This window comes from Pezoporus occidentalis, unplaced genomic scaffold (genome assembly GCF_034315485.1).
Source record: "Pezoporus occidentalis ecotype Australia unplaced genomic scaffold, CSIRO_AGI_Poc_V1 ctg39, whole genome shotgun sequence".
Lineage (NCBI taxonomy): Eukaryota > Metazoa > Chordata > Aves > Psittaciformes > Psittacidae > Pezoporus > Pezoporus occidentalis.
In genome coordinates this window covers 8337648-8356489 of record NW_026915713.1, presented here as the reverse complement: position 1 = coordinate 8356489, position 18842 = coordinate 8337648, and the positions used below count along the sequence as shown (strand labels likewise).

Sequence of the window (18842 nt, the reverse complement as noted above, 5' to 3'; positions counted from 1 at the left end):
TGATAGCTGTGATACGACTGAAAACCTCTGGTGGGATGAGTGGTGCTACTCACATGGGCCCTGGGGGTGCTGCTTTGCCAGGCAGCGGTGCTCAAAGCCTCCATGAGCTTGTGAGGAGGCGCTGGGATGGGGCAAGTGCTGGCACATAGGGCACTGCTGATGCTCAGGTCCAAAAAACACTCTGGAGATCAGTGGTCCTGGAAGGTCCTGGGGGTTCAGCATGGACACCAGTGGTAAAGGGGGATCCAGGTGCCTGATGCCCATGACATCTTGTGACTGGGAGTTGTACCCTGTGTCCACAGTCCCCAACTCTGCTGGGGGTCTGTTTCCTGAGTGTTGCTGTGACCGTGAACTCCATTGGCTACTCTCCTCCAGTGAGTCCTCAGGAGCATCAGACAAGCTTTGCTCTGATTTACTGGAATTGTGTCCAGTGTCAGCTGAAAGCTGTGATCTTGGCTGCACGCCTGATTTGTCCATAGGTACAAGATGCATCTTGGAGGCAACGACTCCAGCTATTGATTCACTTCTGCTGAAGTGCCCACCTACATCAGGATCACTGTATCTGGACCACAGGCTGCTGTCTGGCTCTGTGGATGGCACTGACTGATGATCTGCTGGTGCTCTGCAGAGGCATGATGCATTTGCCGCAGGCTCAGGTGTTTGAGCGACACACAGTCTCGGGGATTCCTCATCCTTCGTATCCTCTCCAGAAGACTGCAAAGCCTTTTCCAAGATATGTTTGGGAAATGGGGACCATGGCATGGATTCATCTATTTCAACCGGTATGCTCTGACCCACAGAAGTGCCTGAAAAAGTAGAAGAAACACTGTAGATGTACAGCCATACAGACAAATGCCTGTCATTAGTCCTCACTCAGCGACTTTAAGATGGAATACCGTAGACCAGTACGTATTCCTTATATTCCTTCCAATATGTATTCTTTGTATTTTTGTGGTTTTTAAAAAGACAGGAAGAAAGCAACAAAAAAGGTCTGTTTGAATTTTGGCAAAGCAAGAGAATAGAGGGTTAGATGGAGTGTGGCTAGCACAGAGTTACATTTTGGACTAACCTGCCACAGAGGCCATTTCCAAGTTTTGTAGTCACACCAGAAATGAGAGTCAGCTGCCTTACTGCAATGCCAGGATTTTCCAGCAAACTGGAAAACAAGAGAAACAACTATTGTGAACATGGTACAGTTTCACATAGGCAATAATCCTAAAATAACTCCATCTCAAAGACTGGAAAAGAAATACCAGTCAAAAGTTCTGGAAATCGCATTGCGCAAAACAGATGCTTTTATGGGATTTCTGGAACTTAAGTGTTCCTGTTGAGACTGGAGGGGGAAAAGCACATGAACTGTCTCTCAGAGGTAATTTCTGCACCTGACAAAAGAGCAGGCTATTTAGTTCTGGAGGTTTGGCTCTGGCATATTCCAGGAAATGTAATCATTTGCAACTCTTCTACTCCAGACCTTCTAATAATAGCTTCACATTGATGCTTCAGCTCTAAACTTTACCACATACCCAGCTGAGTCATTTCACTCCAAAGCTTGTTCCCAAGAGTTGCTGCTTATTTTATCAAACCACTTCATGCTTGAGCCATTTTTCTTCTATCACACTGGAGAAGCTAAAATCACCATCAGGAGAGTTATTAGCAAAGAATGGAATAAGCACTCAAGCAATGGGAATGACCATTGGCAACAGAATCTGGCTTGAAAGCCTGGTAAAAAAAAACAAAATGACAACACATTTGAGGAACTTTTAGTAACCCAAGGATTTCTCCCAACTTCAGTCACAGTAGCTTGAACAGAAAAGTCAAATGAAGAACACATTCAAATGACCACAGTATTAAAAGCAGTTGAACAAGATCACAGAAAAGTATAAGGCAGTGTCTCAACCTTCACCCTGGCTCTCACAGCAAGTCCGTAAAAGCAAATGATGTGCCCTGTGCTATAGGGCAAGAGTGAGGCTTTACAGTCATGCTGATCAGATAAAATGACATATATTTCCTCCTGAAACTATCTCTGGCATAGAAAATTCTGCGTGAAGCATCTGATGGGAAGCAGGATAAAAACTTCTTTGCTGCTGGGCTGCAATGTAAATATTCCTCCTCTGTGTAACTTAAAACTCATCTATGCAGAAGATTTACCATATATTCATACATACCCCATGTTATAATAAGCACGTTCGCAGGGAGACTTATCCCGCGATAATTACAGTGGGATAATTATGCTAGTAAATTTTCCCATGTAGGCAAGTCCCCAGAGCTGCTATTAGTTGCATCAACACAGTGACCATGCTGCTCCTCTGACAGCTGCAGCCCCCCTGCATCAGAGCACTGGGTCTGGTGCCCAATCAGCTCCTTCCGATACAAGCACCCATGCTTGAAATCCTGACATCCAGCTCACCACCATCACACACCTCTCCCTGCAGTTTTCATCCTTTTTCCTCTATGCCACGTCACTAAAGTCGGCCTGCTAGCTGAGTCACGGTTCACTAACAGTCATAAGTGCTGTGCTGGGAAAGGGAAAACCTTGAGCTCTCATAATGAGCACAGGACTGTGACAGGGACTTGTGCCGTGCTGTTGTGTGCAGCATTGGCAAACCATTCCTTACCTGGGACCTTTGGTCAGATGGCAGTTTAAATTAAATGGTGGCTGCCTTGTGGTGGTCACTCACCAGTGCAACACAACACAGTGTAAAATCAGATTTACACAAATCGGTGCAAAGTTGCTGAGTGGTCCCCAGCCAGACTTAAGAGGAGCATCTGTAGGGTTACGTGTCAAACTCCCTGCAAGGCATCTGCCTCTGTCTCATCTCAATAGCTTTGTAAACCTGACCCTTGGCTCATCTGGACACAAAGTGCCAGCTCAGATGTGCTTCAACTTGTGGATTAGCTTGTCCATTAGCTCATAAACTGAATGACTCACACTGGAGCAGCTCAAATCACATTGCAAACTCTTATTCTCCTTGCTGAGCACCTCCAGTGAACTGGCTCCTTGAGCAAAATTCACCCTGGCATTCACAAAGCACAAGCTCAGCTGTGGGGTAGAGGCACACAGCTCTACCTCTTTAGCCACACTTGTTGTCTGAGCATCCCTCTCATTAGATATAATCCTCAGCAAATATCCAAACATGGCTTTTCAGAAATGAATTTACAATGCCTCATACACTAGGATGCTTCTTTGGTGGTCTCTGAAGTAGTGATCAAAATGCTAAATAACACTTTGAATTCAGATCTACTATATTCAACAGCCTTTAGTTCAGCACATGACAAGAACAGATTTCTGTGGAGAAATTGAGAACTCAGTCCAGAGCTCAGTGAAGTAAATGGAAATCTCCCTAATGACTTCAGTAGTTTTTAGATTGGGTGTCAGATGGGATTTGGAAGTTAATAAACTCCTTTGGAGGCTACAACCTCCAAAGTTTTTTGTCTTTTTTTTTTTTCAGTTCCATTGCTGACATCTGTCTGTCTGTGAAACGGATCATGCACAGACTGTGAACCTAATGAGAGGCACAACCTGGGCAGAAAAAACTCAGACTTGTTTTCTTCAAGTTTGTCATTCATTGTATTTACTCTGCCTTTTGGAGGAGGGATATTAAGACCTTATTAAACTGTATTTCAAATTATCAGCTACTAAACTCTTCAGAATAGTTTAACATGTCTTTCCTACTAGTTTAGTCCTCTGAGTGGATGAATGCTTCTTTAATACTGAAATCAATATTTAAATGACAGCCTTATTTCTTTCCTGTGTAACATGAGCTAAACATTCTGAAAATTCCAAAAGAATCCAAAGATCTGAGTAAAAATAATTTAGTCAGACAGAAGAGAGATCTGACTCCAGCACTTGTGCTTTTACCTGCAAAAGCCTCTAGGGCTTTTTAATATGAATTTGCAGGATAGCTGAGCATGAAAGCTGAGTTTTGATACTCATGCACAGCCCTTGCTCCTGTGGGGCTGAGGTAGGAGGCACTGAGGGGCTGACGGCTTTGGTGTTAAAACAGACACATCATTAAAAAGGAGGAAAAGTGCCTTCATCCTCCTCCTCCCTCAGTAGCTCTGGTTGGAGAGAGAAGTTGTTAAAACAGCAGAGCTCTGTAGGTAGATATGGCCCTGAGGATAAATTAACCCCAGGACATGCTGAACACTTTTTGAGCAACGCCGGGAATGGTATGTGGATGGGAATTCCCGACAGAAATCCCCACACTGCTTTGGAAATTTTACAGATGATTCAGAAACATCCTCCTCCAAAAGCAGTGCTTCAGGATGTTGTTTCTGCTCTGCTGAAACAGGCTTTTGGAAAAAGATGCAGTGCTGAGCCCATTATACTGTTATTTTACATTGCCTCATGCTACAGTTTCATTAGGTTTCCTTTGACTTTTATAGTTAGCTTATCTTGCAAATACAGTTATTCACAGGACAGAAAAATCATTCACTTAGATCACCCGTGTTGAAGAATTAGGGTAAAGGAATGCTTCAGCATATTGAAATACCCTTAGAAACCTGTAGCCTGATCCCTTTTCTGGCACAGAGACTGCTGGAGAATGTAGAATGTGCCCAATCTCATTTCCAAAGGTACTGCAGCTTCAAGTCAGATCATGATATTGCCAGAAAGCTTCAAGAATTTAATATCCCCTCTGCACCTATGACTATGTAGGAGATTGGTGATAACCAGCTGGAGCTGTTGAATATATTCCTGCTTGTAATAAAGTGGAGGCCCTTCTTAAAAGGACAGAGTAGCCAGGCCTGGACTGCTCTCAAAAATGTTGAGGGAACTCCGTAAACCACGCTTTCTCCATCTCTTCCTTCCTGTGCTCATGCATCCAGTTCTGCAATGTGCATTAACGTAGCAAAATAACCTTTCTGGGTGGGTGCTCAGTGACTCAAGCTCCTGGGAAGAAACTTCATCCCAGGTCCCTTGTGAGCATTCCTACAGCTGGAGAGGTTCATCCACTACTGCTGCTGGGTGGGAGGCTCACCACTCCTGGGAGAGCATAAAAGGAGAACAAATTTCTCTGCAGGTTGGTAGAGATAAGCTTGAGCACCCAAGTTTGAAGGTTTGAAGCAAGGGCCAAATCTCCTAAAAACATGTGATGGAGGCAAGAGGCTGACCAGGGAGAGGAAGGGTGTTAGGCTCAGGCTCATCTGTCCAGTTTTCTCGTGGCTGATTGCAAAATCTGTTGGGTATTTCATCTGTTTCCCAGCACAAAGACTTGTCAGGATGCACTGTCCCAAAGCACACAACTAACCATCTATCTGCTTTTGATTAGAAAACTTCTGTCATGAGGAAACAGAAGAGTCTCTGCAACACTAGCATAGCTGTGCTTCCTGTCTTTTCTGGAGAGGGAGAAAGTATCTCTTCTCTTTTGATCAAGGTTATATTTGTCTACATTGTTAAAAAAGAAAATACTAGGATGAAAAAGAAATCTCACCTTCTGTGGTGCAAGGGAAGGGCTTTTTATTCATCACTCAAAGCATTTCTGAAATGGCACAGGTATAGATCAAGGCAAAGCTGGGATCACAAAAGGTGGGGCTGAACAGGGATTTCTTGATTTCCAAATAATTCCTGTGTAATTTGGATGAGTCCTTTAAGCTCCCTGATGCTGCTGATATCTGTCTGCAGGATAGGAGTACATAGATGCAGAATTTGAAAGCTGCCATGAGGATGCATACATTGAGATTGCAACAAATGCTGGTGCCATGGGGTCAGATAAGTGTGTGTAAGTACTCTTACTTTAAGTGCAACTTTTTCTACAGAAACACTGGACATAGCTTTCTTAAAAAAAACTCAGAGATAAATCCTTTTAGGAAGAGCAAGTGCATATATTGGAACTGCTTTGGGAACTAGATGATCTTAAGGTCCTTTCCAACCCTAACGATTCTATGATTCTATAACCTAAATAAACAGACAAGGAAATCCAAGCGCCAGAGTTTCACACTTCACCACGAAGAATTTTGGCTGCTGTCATCACAGAGGCACATCCTCTCCTTTGGGTACCTTCTTCAGTGAAGACTAAGGCAATGTGTCACATTCCTGGCCCAGATTTTAAGCCCTCTAGGGCAGGTAATGTTTATTTTTATGACTTCTGGTAAAAGTAGAAAAAGAACATGAAAACAACATTTCAACAGTGGTAATATGGTTGCTCTTACATAGTTTCTACATTCATGGCATGAAGGTCTACATATGCCAGGAAAACAGGAGAACATCCTTACAACCCTCCCTGCATGGCAAACATCACATTCCCTTTTGCAGCTTTCATGTTGCTCACTGGGCAATCCATGGTGCAAAGGCTGGTGTAGACCTGATATTTTTCTGCCTTTTTAGTGTAGACTTTGATTTCACAGAATCACAGAATGGTTAGAGTGGGAAGAAACCTTCAAGACCATTTAGTTCCAACCCCCCTGCCATGGGCAGGGGCACCTTCCACTAGACCAGGTTGCTCAAAGCCCCATCCAACCTTGCCTTGAACACTGATGGGAATGGGGCAGCCACAGATTCTCTGGGCAACCTTTGACAGTGCCTCACCACTCTCACTGTAAAGAATTTATTTGTAATGTCTAATCTCATTCTACCCTCTTTTCAGTTTAAAGCCACAATCCCTTGTCTTGTCACTACATGCTGTTGCTAAAAGTCCCTCTCCAGTTTTCTTGCAGGCCCCCTTCAGGTACTGGAAGCTGCTCTAAGGTCTCCCTGGAGCCTTCTTTCCTTCAGGCTGAACAAGCCCAGCTCTCTCAGCCTGTCTTCATAGGAGAGGTGCTCCAGCCCTCGGAGCATCTTCATGGCCTACTTTGCACTCCCTCAAGCAGTTCCACATCCCACTTGTGTTGGCAGCTCAAAGTTGAATGCAGTACCACAGGTAGGGTCTCATGAGAACGGAGTACAGGGGAAGAATCACCTCTCTTGACCTGCTGGTCACACTGCTTTTGATGCAACCCAGGATATGGTTGGCTTTCTGGGCTGCGAGTGCACACTGCTTCTTGTCAATCAATGTCCCCAAGTCCTTCTCCTCAGGGCTGCTCCATTCATTCTCTCTGCCCATGACATGTACATGTAGTAGAAATGCTAGGCAATAAGCAGTAAGAAACTAAAATTGCAACACCCTTAAGCAGGACCCAAACAGGGATCTCATATATAAGCAGCATTTCCTGCCAGTTTTCTAATCTTTGTGAAAAACAAAAATGTCTGCAATGTTTTTAGGTATTCTTAAAAATGTATTTGTTTGCCAGAGATTACATCCCACTCATTTCTGATTATTATAAAACTCCTGTAGACATTGAATAACCCCCAAACTGGGATATTGCATGGCTCCGGGACATCTAAATATCCTGGCACAAAATTGCAGCTAGATAAAGGGGGCTGGACAGGGGGGACCACACTGAGGGGCGTAAATCTCCCCAGCTTGCTTTCCTATAGCTTTGTGCCTTACATTGGAACCTCCAATTCCTAATAAATGAGAACTTCTGGTATTTTGTGGGGCTGATGCATCCCTCGTCACTCCCTGCTCTCAGGGCATGTGGGTGGTGGGAGGGTGTGGGGAAGCCTGGGGGACCTGATGTATCTCCCTCTGCCAGCGTGAGAACAGCCTCTCTCGCCTGCTTTCATGTACTGTGCAGAAATGTATATATGTTTCACACGTGTACCCTCTGCCAAACTTCAAAAGCTGCTGTGGGGGGTGTAGGGCACTGACAGACATGAATGCCATAATTGCACATGCCGTGTTTCCTGCCTTACAAAGACAAAAGAAAACCCAACCCCATTAAAAAAAGAAAGAATAAATAAAGAACAGCATTCAAGACATTGTTGGTGCTCAGCAAGAGCAAGCCCAGCCTCAGAGGCTGATGGCACTGCATGCTGCAGCACAACTGGCAGATGTTCCCAACAGCCAGTGGCAGGGATGAGCGATCACAAGGGCACCATCCCTCCTGCCTGTGCCCCTTGCACCCCTGTCTTCAGCATCACCCACTGTGGGACTCACAGGCCTGTCCTGTGTGGCAGGACATTGCTGACTGCTTGAGATGGCATGGATGTGGCTAGGTCAGGCCTTGAATGGCCTGGGGCTTCCAGGAAATGGAAATTTCTGGTCTGGTGGTTACCGGTTGCAGTCGAAGACCAGTAAGCCCACTGTTGTTCTCACTGCCCAGCTGCTCAGCCAAAGCTAGCCCTAGAAAAGTCGCATTCTGAAACAATCAGCTACTGTGTGAAATGGGAGCAGGCTTTATATGGCTGATTTTATCCTAATTAATTACCCACTATTTCCATACCAATGCCACACAGAACTGTGCCAAAGGGGTCTACAATCCTGTTTCTTCACACTTCACAGCCACCTCTCCCTCACTAGGTCTGTCCTATACGGTCCTGGAGCAGCTGGAGAGAAGACAAAAGGGAAAGGAGAGGAATGAGAGGTGGAGAGTGGGAAGAAAAGGGAAAGAAAAGGAAAGAAGAGAAGTGCAAGAGGGAGAAGAAGAGCAAGAGGGAAAAGAGTGAGAGTGAGAGGACAGAAGAAGAGAGCTGTCAGCCAATTAACCACCTTGAGCTTGCACAGCCGTGCAGGGCGGGAGCGGGATCAGGCCTGGCTGCCAGGCATTGCCAGCCTGCTATGTAAATAGGCAGGACAACATTTCGACACCAGGCGTGTCCGTTCCCAGTGTTTATCCCCAAACCCTCCTGATTTAAAAAAAAAACAAACAAACAAAAACTTCAATGAAATGGCTGAAACATGTTGTAAACATCTGGAACTCAGGCTATCATGGCACGAGAGAAGGGGGAGAAAGCGAGTGAGACAGCAATTTGAGGGGGAAAAATACCCACTGAGAGCCAGAAGTGGGACAACAGCTAATTACAAACAGGGGCTGAGAAAGGAAGCATCTCTAACACTCCTTACCTTGTGGGCGAGGGCTGCTCACGTTGAGCTGACCAAGGAAAGCGAGAGGGCTGGAGTGCCTCCTGCGCACGCCGCCGCGCTCTCGGCGTGCCGGGGGCTCCTTCCTCAGCCGGCCGGGTGGTTTTTTCTCTTCCTTTTACGCCACCCTCCCTGCCTCTCCCAGGTAAGCGGCAGAACTGGCTCTGCAGCAGGAAGTGGAAGAGGCATGCACGGCACGGCGCGGCACAACGTGGCGGCGGTGGAGAGGGAGCCTCAGGGGGGGAGTGACACTTTGAAGCTTAAAACCCTCTCGACGTGCCTGCGTGTGCCTCGCTCCCTCTCTCTGAGAAAGCCCGGCTGCCTCTGAGTGAGCCCCCCCAGATAAACAGCTCTAGGGAAAACCCGGTGTGATTCCTAAACAGTGCGCCTTGCCGGGAAAGTCATCCTTTGCTTTCGTCCTCAGTCGCTTGCTGTCAATGCCAAATGTTAAACCAACTGTGATTCAGACTACTGAAGACAATCACATGATGGGGATAAGAACTATATGGAAAAAAAAAAAACCCCAACAAAAAAAAAAGGATTTTTCTCGACTTTTTTTTTCTTTTAGGTTAGGCTCCTAGGCACTTCCAAGTTTCTCTCTACACCCCCCAAGGAGTAGAAACTCGCTTTTCTTACAAGCTGACACCCTTACGTATGTGCACAGCTCTTGAAGGCTCAGTAACACTGGTGCTGATGGCACAGTGTGGTGGGGTTCAAAGCCGTGGCTGCTTTGTTGGTGCAGTGCCAGACTCCACAGCAGCAGTCCCTCGTGTGCCCGCTGGACACAGCTGTGTGTCCCAGCCTACACTGCTCTCCTGACCCCCCACTCAGCACATCTCCCTGCCAAGAAGCTCTTCCTGATCTTTGGCCTACATTTTCTTCACTTAACCCTGCGAGGAGTCTGACTTGTCTGCAACTTGTGCATGGCTCTTCATCCTCCATGGGCTGCCGTCACACACTGCCTTAATGCCTGACAGGCCAGCCTGGCCACACAAGGATGTCCAAGCCATAGCTGAGCTCTGAGCTCGGGCAGTGCCACCACTTCTCCTTCCTGCACCCTTCTAGACCCGGCATCCTGGCACTAGGGTCTGAGGAGGGAGTCACCTGCCTGGCATTCCTCCCTGGGACCAGCCTTCTCTGGGAACCTGCCATTCTGTCAGCCCCATGGCAAAGCCGTGACCCAGGCACGCACTTCCTCTTGCCAAAGAACGACTGCCCACATTTCTGGTGGGAAAATTCAAGCGGCTGGAACAGCATGTGCCCTAAGCCAAACACTAGATACGATTGTATTGGCAGCAGTGCAGTGATGCCATGCAGCCTGAGCCTGTCTTCCTCCAGGAGAAATCCCATGTCAGCCTGACCCACCGGCTGGCTATCCTGACCCCTTCCTTCCCTCCCTCCTTCCTCCCCCACTGAGGCACAGGCCATCAGGACACCAAGGCTCCCTTTTGGTGCATCCCAAAGTTGTCCTTCCCTGCCCACAGACTGCCCACACAGTCCCTGCTCTGTCAACATGTCCCAGCCTGACCCGGCCATGACGGGCAGTTGATGCTTGCGGCAAGAGTGGCTGCATTACAGCCACAGTTGTTTGAGTCAGCTGAGGGTTTAATCCCTCTGGTTTGCAGTCAAGCATGGCAGCTCCGCTGCATGCCTGTTTTGCACCATGAACACCCGTTTTCCACAGAGCTGCCTGAGCCATGAGCTGCACAACACCTGTTTCTGCCTGCTGCCCTGCTCCCCAGCCTCCCTGACAGCCTCCTGCCTGGAAACAACAACGGCCCCACTGCAGCCTGTGTGCCACAGTGGGGAATGGCAGACCAAGGACATGCAGGAGCCAAAATCAGGACCTTGGTGAACGTAGAGAGGATGGGAGCAGGGAGGGAGAGCTGCTCTGAGGAGTGCCTGACCTTCCTTGGGCTTACATGAAGGACTGATGTAGTGTTTGCAGTGTGTCGATCAGCTCCCCAGGGAGTTCGGGCAGTTGCAGCTGGGCATGGGAGCTCAGTGCACAGAGTATCCCATGGGGATGTTGCATCTATACCCATATTTGTGGGGTTTGTTTGTAAAGGGCTGAGCTGTGTAGCCAGCAAACATCTCTCCCTTCACGCAGTGGAGTGACCTTCCATGCCAACAGCAGTTACACTCAGTCTTCTGTTATCCATTGGTCATACCCTGAACATGGGGCTGTAACACCCAGCATACAGCAGTGGCCACCTGCCTTCCCTGTAGAGGGCTGCCTGTTGGCCAGAGGAGGGAGATTGTGGCTCTGACAGAAATGCGCCTGCTAGCTCACTCAGCATTCAGGCCTGTGGGCTTACTTCCATCCTGACCACTCGTGCCTAACTTCATTTGAAGGGTATCTGTGGCCCAAAGAAAGGAGTGCAGAGCAGCCTTCCTCCTAAGGACACGATGCCTAAGGAATACACTGTGAAATCTGGCCTTGTGAGCATTTCCAGGTCCAGAAATCACACCTGTGGGCCAGCCTCTCCCCTCTCTTTAACTTGCCAGACCCCAGAAACCAGCAGGTGCTTGAGTCTGCTCCTCTCACTTGAGCTTTATGTACTTTCTTAGCAGCCTGAGAAACGGAAAAAAAAAGACCTTGAAAGACACTCTCTGCTGGCTGTGTGAGCAGCACTGTTTGCAGACAGGGTCCAGTCCAATCCTAAGTACTCTCCACAAAATTGTAGAAACTGCTATCAATGAACTTGGTTTTTTTGATCAGGAAACTCGGAGAACATATATCCAAGTTTATTTCAGCATTTCAAAAGTCTCTCCCATCCCCAAAACTGAGGCCATCCTAATTGCTTTATGAAGGCCTGTTTTATATTTCTGAGGTCTTCATGTTGACTTCACTGAAATCTGGATCAAGCTCTGAACTCTTTAAAGTTAGCATCTCATCTGTACATTATTTACAAGCAGAATGTGATGCATCACATTGGCCCATCATAGAAAGTACAGATTAATATTCAAGTGCAGGATGAGTGTTTTCATTGGCAAGGCAACTAACATGGAGACTTCTTATAAAAAGCGGTTGCTAGTTCTTCAGGAGTTGTAATATTTCTTTTTTGATTAGCTAGATAATGTCAACTTCAAGTGCTGCTTTCTGTATTTCCTACCACATCTACAGATTCAGAGAACTAAATCATAAATGTTTTTGCTTCCAAATGATTAACTGTTCAAATAAAGCACTGTCATGTTGCTCCACTTTTAACATTGGTGCTGTGAATTAACCTGGAGACATTGCAATGAACATTTATCCCATTTTAGCTTAACACACGTGACACTTTGCTTCAGTCCTCTAGATTTGGCTTGCTCCTTGCTGCTTCTCTCTGCTTTTTGCAGAGAAACTGGGGCTTTCTTTCATGTCTTGCTGTTTAGAGTGCTAGGCACATGCCTAAAAAAATAATTTGCACTTTTTCCTTCTTCTTTTTAAGGCTCTTGCTTTGGCATTTTTCAGTCACGCCTTGGAGAGACACCCGAAAGGAAAGAAAACAGTACCTGGATGTTAGCTTGTGCAATGTTTCTAATTAAACCTTTCATAATGACAAAAACCCTCCTGCCATTTGCTAAGATTTTCCCCACAGCATTATGCATGCTCTTAATTAAGAGCAGAAGCTAAGTAATACCTATTTCATTCCCTCTTGCTTCCAATTAGTCATCCATTGATCATTACCCACCCAACATTTGACAATTAACAGAGCCCCCACTCTCCGCAGGACCGGGATGTGTAGTCCTTCAGAAATGACACGTCTAGAATAACGTGAGGGGAGCTGTGTGGGTGAGTAATGGGGCGAGAGGTAGGGGGAAGGGGAGGAGAAGGCCACCCAAGTGGAACAAAAGATGTGTAACATATGCAAATGTTCAGTATGCAGTATGTGCTTTATATGCTGGATGTATATGAGGTCATGTACAAAGCTCAGCTGGCGGCCGTGCTGCTTTTGGGAGACATGGGAATTTGAGGGAACACTTGAGCTCTCATATGATCAAATGTACCTAGTCCTCTGTCTTCAAGATGCAAAGTGGTTCCTCATTTGGCTCTTTGCCTCTGCTTTTTTAGGAGGAGGAGTTAGCATCTGCTTCTCCATTGTCAGGGGGACTGGGGGCTGTATCAACACAGCCCCTGCCAAGTCACCCCAATATCCAGCTGCAGCTAGTCATGCCCAAGCTGCTGCCAGTGGCCAGGATCACAGTGTCTGTGGGAGCCAAAGGAGCCTCCAGGGAAACTGGAGGCCCCTTCTGCATCCTTGTTTCCCCCTGGGAGCCTGGCCCAGCATCAGAGTTGGCCCTGGCACTCTGCAGTGCCAGGGGGAGCTAGCTGGGACCACCACACAACTTTTCCAACATCAGGAACCCTTCCTGTGTATCTCCTAGATGGAGAAATCCAGCAGTGTAGCAGGGCTGGAAGGCAGCCCACAGCCTGAACTGTGGCAGTGAATAAAGTATAGGGGGTGCCAGGGCTTTTGGATAGGCCTCTGGAATGAAGGTGAGCCCCAGGACCAGTGAGTAAGGCTACAACATGATTAGAAAGCTTCCCTGCATCCTTTTCTCTTTTTTCCTTTTCCGATGAAAATCCATCCATTACAGGGCTCAGGGATTTTGTGTGAAGCTGTGACAATAAGGAGCTTGGGAAACTTCACAAGTGCGGGGACTCAGCAACAAATGCTGATGCACAGAAAAGCAAACCAGAGCCCTTGGCAAGCTGTAGTCTGGCTGTAGAGGAAGGAGGATAATCTCATTTCTTTGCTCTTTGCCCTTTTAGCTATTTACAGAGCTTAATGCTGAGTTATTCCCAACAATGAGCTGAACAATTGAACTTCCATCTGGCCTGGTCAGGCAGATGCAACACTTGCTTCCCAAGTCACAAGGAGACTAGTCCCGTGATTTCTTTTTTTCCCCATCTTGAACATACACTATTTACCTCTACCCTGTAACAGAGAAGATATTTACACTTGGTAACATAAACTGTCGTTCCTGCTTACCAGCCTGCTTTAATCTGATCACCTAAATCCTTGGGCACAGTGAAACAGGGGCACTGTGGGCACAGCTGGTGCTGCAACCTTTGGATCTCTCTGTGCACGGCATGATGCAGAGCCTACCAGCTAATGACCTGTTTTTCTTGGGAGGCATTCCTTTCTGCCTTCCTGCAAGCCCACACCACAGGGCCAAAACTGCAGCCATGCCCTTGGGAGACAAGTCTTCTCTCCCTGACTTTCAAAGCAGCTTCAGGTTGCTCTTTGCAGTAGCCAGGGACCCAAGTCATCACCAGGCTGCAGCAGTAGTACTTGCCGCTACCCTCCCTCTTCTGGCCTGGGAACAGTGGGAGACAGGGAACAGGCAATGGGAGACAGGGAACAACAGAAAAATAACAACCCCCAAACCCCAACACAACAAAGAGAAGCTCTTTTGTTCTTAACACCATTCTGTCCTCTAATCTATTCATGTCTCAGTCTTACATTTTTGTTAAGCATTCAGCTGCAGAGAAAGAATGGATTGATGCTTGTATAGGCACAAATGTCTTTGTGTGCGAATTGCATTTTGAGATACAGATATATACACACGAGAACACTGGCTGTATTAAAAGTAGACAGAAAATAGCTCACAGACTTAAGATCAGTTAGCATTTCCCCTCTAACATTCAAAATGAGCCCCCATTATCTGGTTTAGGTGTCAAAAGTTCTCCTGGCAAATTCAGAAGCACTGAGAGGGAGAGACTAACACTCTACACCAGTGCTGTCCTGGCAAGATACCTCCTTCCCTTTTCTGTTGAAAGAGCACAGGTTCTAGTTTGGTCTGTGCTGGAAAATCCAAAATTGAAGTGGCTCATTCAGTTAAGATGGCAGGGAATGATGCCCCAGTTGATGGGAGCCCTTTCAGTGATAAAATTTCTCTGTGTATGAGTCACAGGAAATTATAATCACTTCTTACAGAGACTGTAGAACACAATGAGATATCTGAGCTACAAACAGACTTCAGTTATTCTTGAAAGACAGACAGACCCTCAAGCTGACACGATTGGAGAAAATAAATATCCTTTTGTCTGCACTGCTGGTGGTAATTTCCCATTAGACGGGAAAATTCTTCTTTGATGAATGAATACTGTCTACACATTAGAAGAGGAGCTACTGTGTATCTCCTAATAGCTCTTGCATGCTTGGGCTCAGCCTCATGTGAGGCCCTTAAGCCCCTTTAGTATAATGTGGTAGCAGTCATTAGTGTACTGCATTTTTCATTGCAGCATCTGAGAAAAGGATGGGGCATATAAAAATAATTTTGAGCGACTTCCCACTCACCTTGAAGCTATGTGGCTGGGTCAAAAACATTTAGCAATCTGTGTTCTCAGTCTGCAGATAGTCCTTTCCAGTCTAGAGGCTTCAGGAGAGACACTTGCACTGGAGACAGATTTTCCATTTGTGATTATTTGTGCAATTTCATAAGTTAATAACTTTTCTGTTTTGCATTTGCTTTGCTTTTCTACAGTGGTAATTAAATCAAAACCAGAGCATCACATAGAACAAAGTCAAGCACTGTTTGCAGAAGCCAAAGAATATCATATTAGTGTCTTTGACATGCTTTGGTCCTTTTCGAAGACCCACCAAGTCAATCATTTCCTTCCCACAGAGCTGTGATAACAAGCATTAATTCTACAAACTGTCCCTTTCGCAGCAGTGTTGCATTTCTGCTTGTTTTTCCTGGGACTGGTACAGGATTAAGCTTGGCCTAGAGATGCCTGGGTCACCCCATGGCATCCTTTCAGCTGCTGGAAAGTCACCTTTTCTGGAACTACACCACACCAAGGGTGAGTTGGGAGTCAGGTCAGCTGGTGGGGGGAGCGTTTGGACAGTGGTTTTTGTCTGGATGTGATTTATTTAGCCTTACATTAAAAAAACAAAAGGAAGAAACAGGAGATTGTTAATCATGTAATTCTACTTTTATAGTCACCACAGCTATTTGTGGCACATACACAGTGGTTAAGAAAAAGATTTTATTAATTTATAGCAAAAATGCTAACAACCTTGTTTAAATATTTGCTAATGTTTTTATTTGAGAGATTAAAAAACCCAAACAACAAAACTCCCAACATTAAGAAAAATAAGCGGAAGAGCTACCGGTGAGAAATAGTCTGGATTTACCACTCAACAGTGGCATCGGTCTGCACACAAGCCAGCTGCAGGCAGAAACGTGGCAGAGATCAACATGGTACTCATAGACCAAATGCGATACAGGAAACAGCAATCCCAAGAATCAGAAATAAAGGCCATAGAACCCCGACAATGCCCCATCTGAGTCTTAGTTCCAATGAGAAACATAGGCAAAACTAATGTTTTAGGCTCATCCTGCATTGCAGATGGAAACTGAACTTAAGTCTGTGGCTGCTAAGGAACTTGGTGGAATGGCCAGGCTTTGCTACTGAGCAATAGGCTGAGCACGTGACATTTCGGTTTTGCCAGCTCACTGTGTTACTATGGAGTCCTCAGTTCAGTGGATGATGTTTTAAGGCAGGGGGGTAGCTGTGGGAAAAAGAGGACCATGATTTGCTTTGTAAGTACTAAGAGGAAGCTGAAAGTCCAACAAGAATTATGGCCTCTTCAGTACTCCACAGCCACAGGTACAGCAAACATCGAATATATCATGTACATAACATTACTTATAGACTCTACATGTAAAATGTTAACCAATTTATCATGGAAATCTGGTAACAAGAACATTGCCATATAAATTCACACTTCAAGAAAGGCTAAGTGTGGAAGCCTCCTTTGCAAGAGGATTCTCAGTCAGTGTTTTCTATATAAAATATTGAAACGATGACAATTTTTTCTCTGAATCTCAGTTCATTATTGGGTCAGTTCTCAGGAATGGAAGAAAGGTTCTTCTTAGCAAATGTGTGAGTATTCAGAATATGAATTCACAATCTAGGTATTAAATGATTAAAAAAAAATTGCCAGCTGTCAGGAAGTCTTACTTAGCCACAATATTTTAAAGCAATAAAGGAATACAAGGCATAGAAAATCTTTTCCTGCAGCACTTGTAAAGATATTCACGTTAAATGCAACAGAACTACTAAAGAATAAACTGACTGTGGAACAGAGAAATGAGAGACTAGCGATGCATTCAACCATCTTCCTTACAGTTGAACTCCAGCTGTTTAAAAACATATTGACTTCATAATTTGGAAAATGATGTCCCATAGGTAACTGGTCTGCATACTCCTATGAAAAATGGTGCTCCAAATGGCATGACACCCCTTCTTGAAAAGCTTTTATCTCCTCTCCACCATTATCTCCACAGTTTAAACAAAAGAACAACTATCCAAATGTAAAATGCTCTTTTTTTTTTTAATTACTAAATTAAGAAAGTTAAACAGTTTTAAAATGTAAACTTGCAAATAAACCATAACAAAATGTAATTAAGACTTTAAAATTTGAAACTCAGTATTAAAAACTCAATAGAAATAGAAAGGAGGTTTTTTTTTTTTTTTTTTTTTTTTTTTGGTTAAACGTAAGTAATTCAAGGCTGGTACAGACAACTGAAAAGGTAATACTTTGTTCTGTGCATCCTCCATGAAATGTAAAGAAGTGCATAGTAATTCCACTGGAGAACTTGCAGACATAGAGAAAGTAATTTCATTAGCAGTACAGGACATTTAACACACTTATTTTACAATGGAAAAATGTTACACATAAAACAGAAAAGTCCCAGTTGCATGACCAATGGTTTAGCAGGTGGACATGGCTAAAATGCTATGATTTTAAGACCATCTGAATGTGGTTACACTGTTTAATAAATCATTTTGAAACATTTCAGTATACATGTTTTGATACAAGAAGTCCTTGCAGTTTTGATTTTCCAGTTCAAATGGTGATGGTGTAGTTTTCTTGCTTTAAATATGTTCGTTTTAATTTCAAGAACAAATCATCACACACTTGTCAAACATTGGAAACATTACTGTAAATACAGCACATGATTCCTGAAAGAGCAAAGTTACAACCATCTACAGGTACATAATAATAAACAAAAAGTGCAATCCAATTTAAAAAAATCATGCTTGGCAAAAGCCAAAAATTAGATCACTGGCTTTCAGAATCCCACCAGTGTTTTCATGTCTGCAGTAAAATTATCGCTTTCTGGGTACTGCTGCAGCAGGATTCATTTGATCACAAATGAATTTCCTCTGCAATAGCACCCATATACTGTATGTACAGGTATGTATATATATTATATATATTTTATATATAAAAAAGCAAAAAACCAAACACCTGTCCTGATTGTATTTTTTTATTTGTTAAAACATGAAAAAAAATGTTTTAGACAAAGAGGCCACTTCTGGAAAATAATACTTTTAATTGAATCAGGAGAAGACTAGTTAAAATCACATAGGATTTGCATTTTAAAAAAAGGAAAGCACTAGGATCAGTTATTGGCACTGAGTTACTATTTACAATGAACAGAGGTTTTGCAGTTTACATAACATCAATACAATGCAGTTTTGGAGTCTTTGATTAAAAAAAAAAAAACAAGTGTTTTTCTCCTTTTCATTCAGGACATTCAGATTATTAGGACAAGTGGTCATAGGCAAAGGCTGCGGAAGTTCCCAGCTTCAGCCCCTACTGTGCACGGTGGTGCTGGAAGATGCTGCACTCTGGAGAAGTCGATCACAGAGTTGGAAGCTGAAGGGCAGGCGGGGCAGGGCTGAAAAACACCTCGTAATTGGTGACAGTGTCTGGAGACTGGGGATTTACAGGTTGTCACCGGGCTGGTACTGGGGTTCTGTTGCGGTGAAGTAGTCTTCAAGGAAACCCTGCAAATATTCGAAGGTTGGACGCTCCTCTGGGTCCTTTTTCCAGCAGTGGATCATAAGCTCGTGCAAGGAGATAGGACAGTCCTGAGGACATGGCATCCGATAACCACGTTCTACTTGCTCCAAGACTTCACGGTTATTCATGC

The 18842-nt window shown here is 44.9% G+C and overlaps 2 protein-coding genes and 2 long non-coding RNA genes across 9 annotated transcripts in view; 2 read left to right on the top strand and 2 right to left on the bottom strand.

Moving 5' to 3' along the window:
* The window catches only part of TRAF3IP2 (TRAF3 interacting protein 2), a 27279-nt gene extending 17918 nt beyond the window's left edge, over nt 1-9361 (bottom strand). Inside the window, exons 1-3 of one of the 3 annotated variants that reach the window (XR_009967363.1) lie at nt 8883-9347; nt 1070-1156; nt 54-806 (exon numbers count right to left, since the gene is read on the bottom strand). Coding sequence is in view for 2 of the 3 variants with exons in the window: in XM_062632495.1 (XP_062488479.1) it covers nt 54-806; nt 1070-1085 (769 nt within the window). In the remaining variant the exon portion in view is untranslated. Of the gene's footprint in view, nt 1-53; nt 807-1069; nt 1157-2165; nt 2466-8882 lie in introns of those variants that run through there. The other 2 variants (XM_062632495.1, XM_062632496.1) reach the window with 2 other exon arrangements.
* The window catches only part of LOC134170775 (uncharacterized), a 20615-nt gene extending 3311 nt beyond the window's left edge, over nt 1-17304 (top strand). The window contains exons 3-5 of one of the 2 annotated variants that reach the window (XR_009967365.1): nt 5624-5718; nt 12617-12678; nt 17029-17304. This is a non-coding gene — a long non-coding RNA (uncharacterized LOC134170775). The remainder of the gene's footprint in view (nt 1-5623; nt 5719-12616; nt 12679-17028) is intronic. The other variant, XR_009967364.1, reaches the window with a different exon arrangement.
* Nucleotides 8960-12451, top strand: LOC134170776 (uncharacterized). The gene is made up of 2 exons (XR_009967366.1): nt 8960-9045; nt 9469-12451. It is a non-coding gene; the product is annotated as an uncharacterized LOC134170776 (long non-coding RNA).
* Nucleotides 15866-18842, bottom strand: part of FYN (FYN proto-oncogene, Src family tyrosine kinase) — a 144237-nt gene continuing 141260 nt past the window's right edge. For all 3 annotated transcript variants that reach the window (XM_062632500.1, XM_062632502.1, XM_062632501.1), the window contains one exon: nt 15866-18842. In XM_062632500.1, the coding sequence (XP_062488484.1) occupies nt 18634-18842 (209 nt within the window). In that variant the 3' untranslated portion in view covers nt 15866-18633.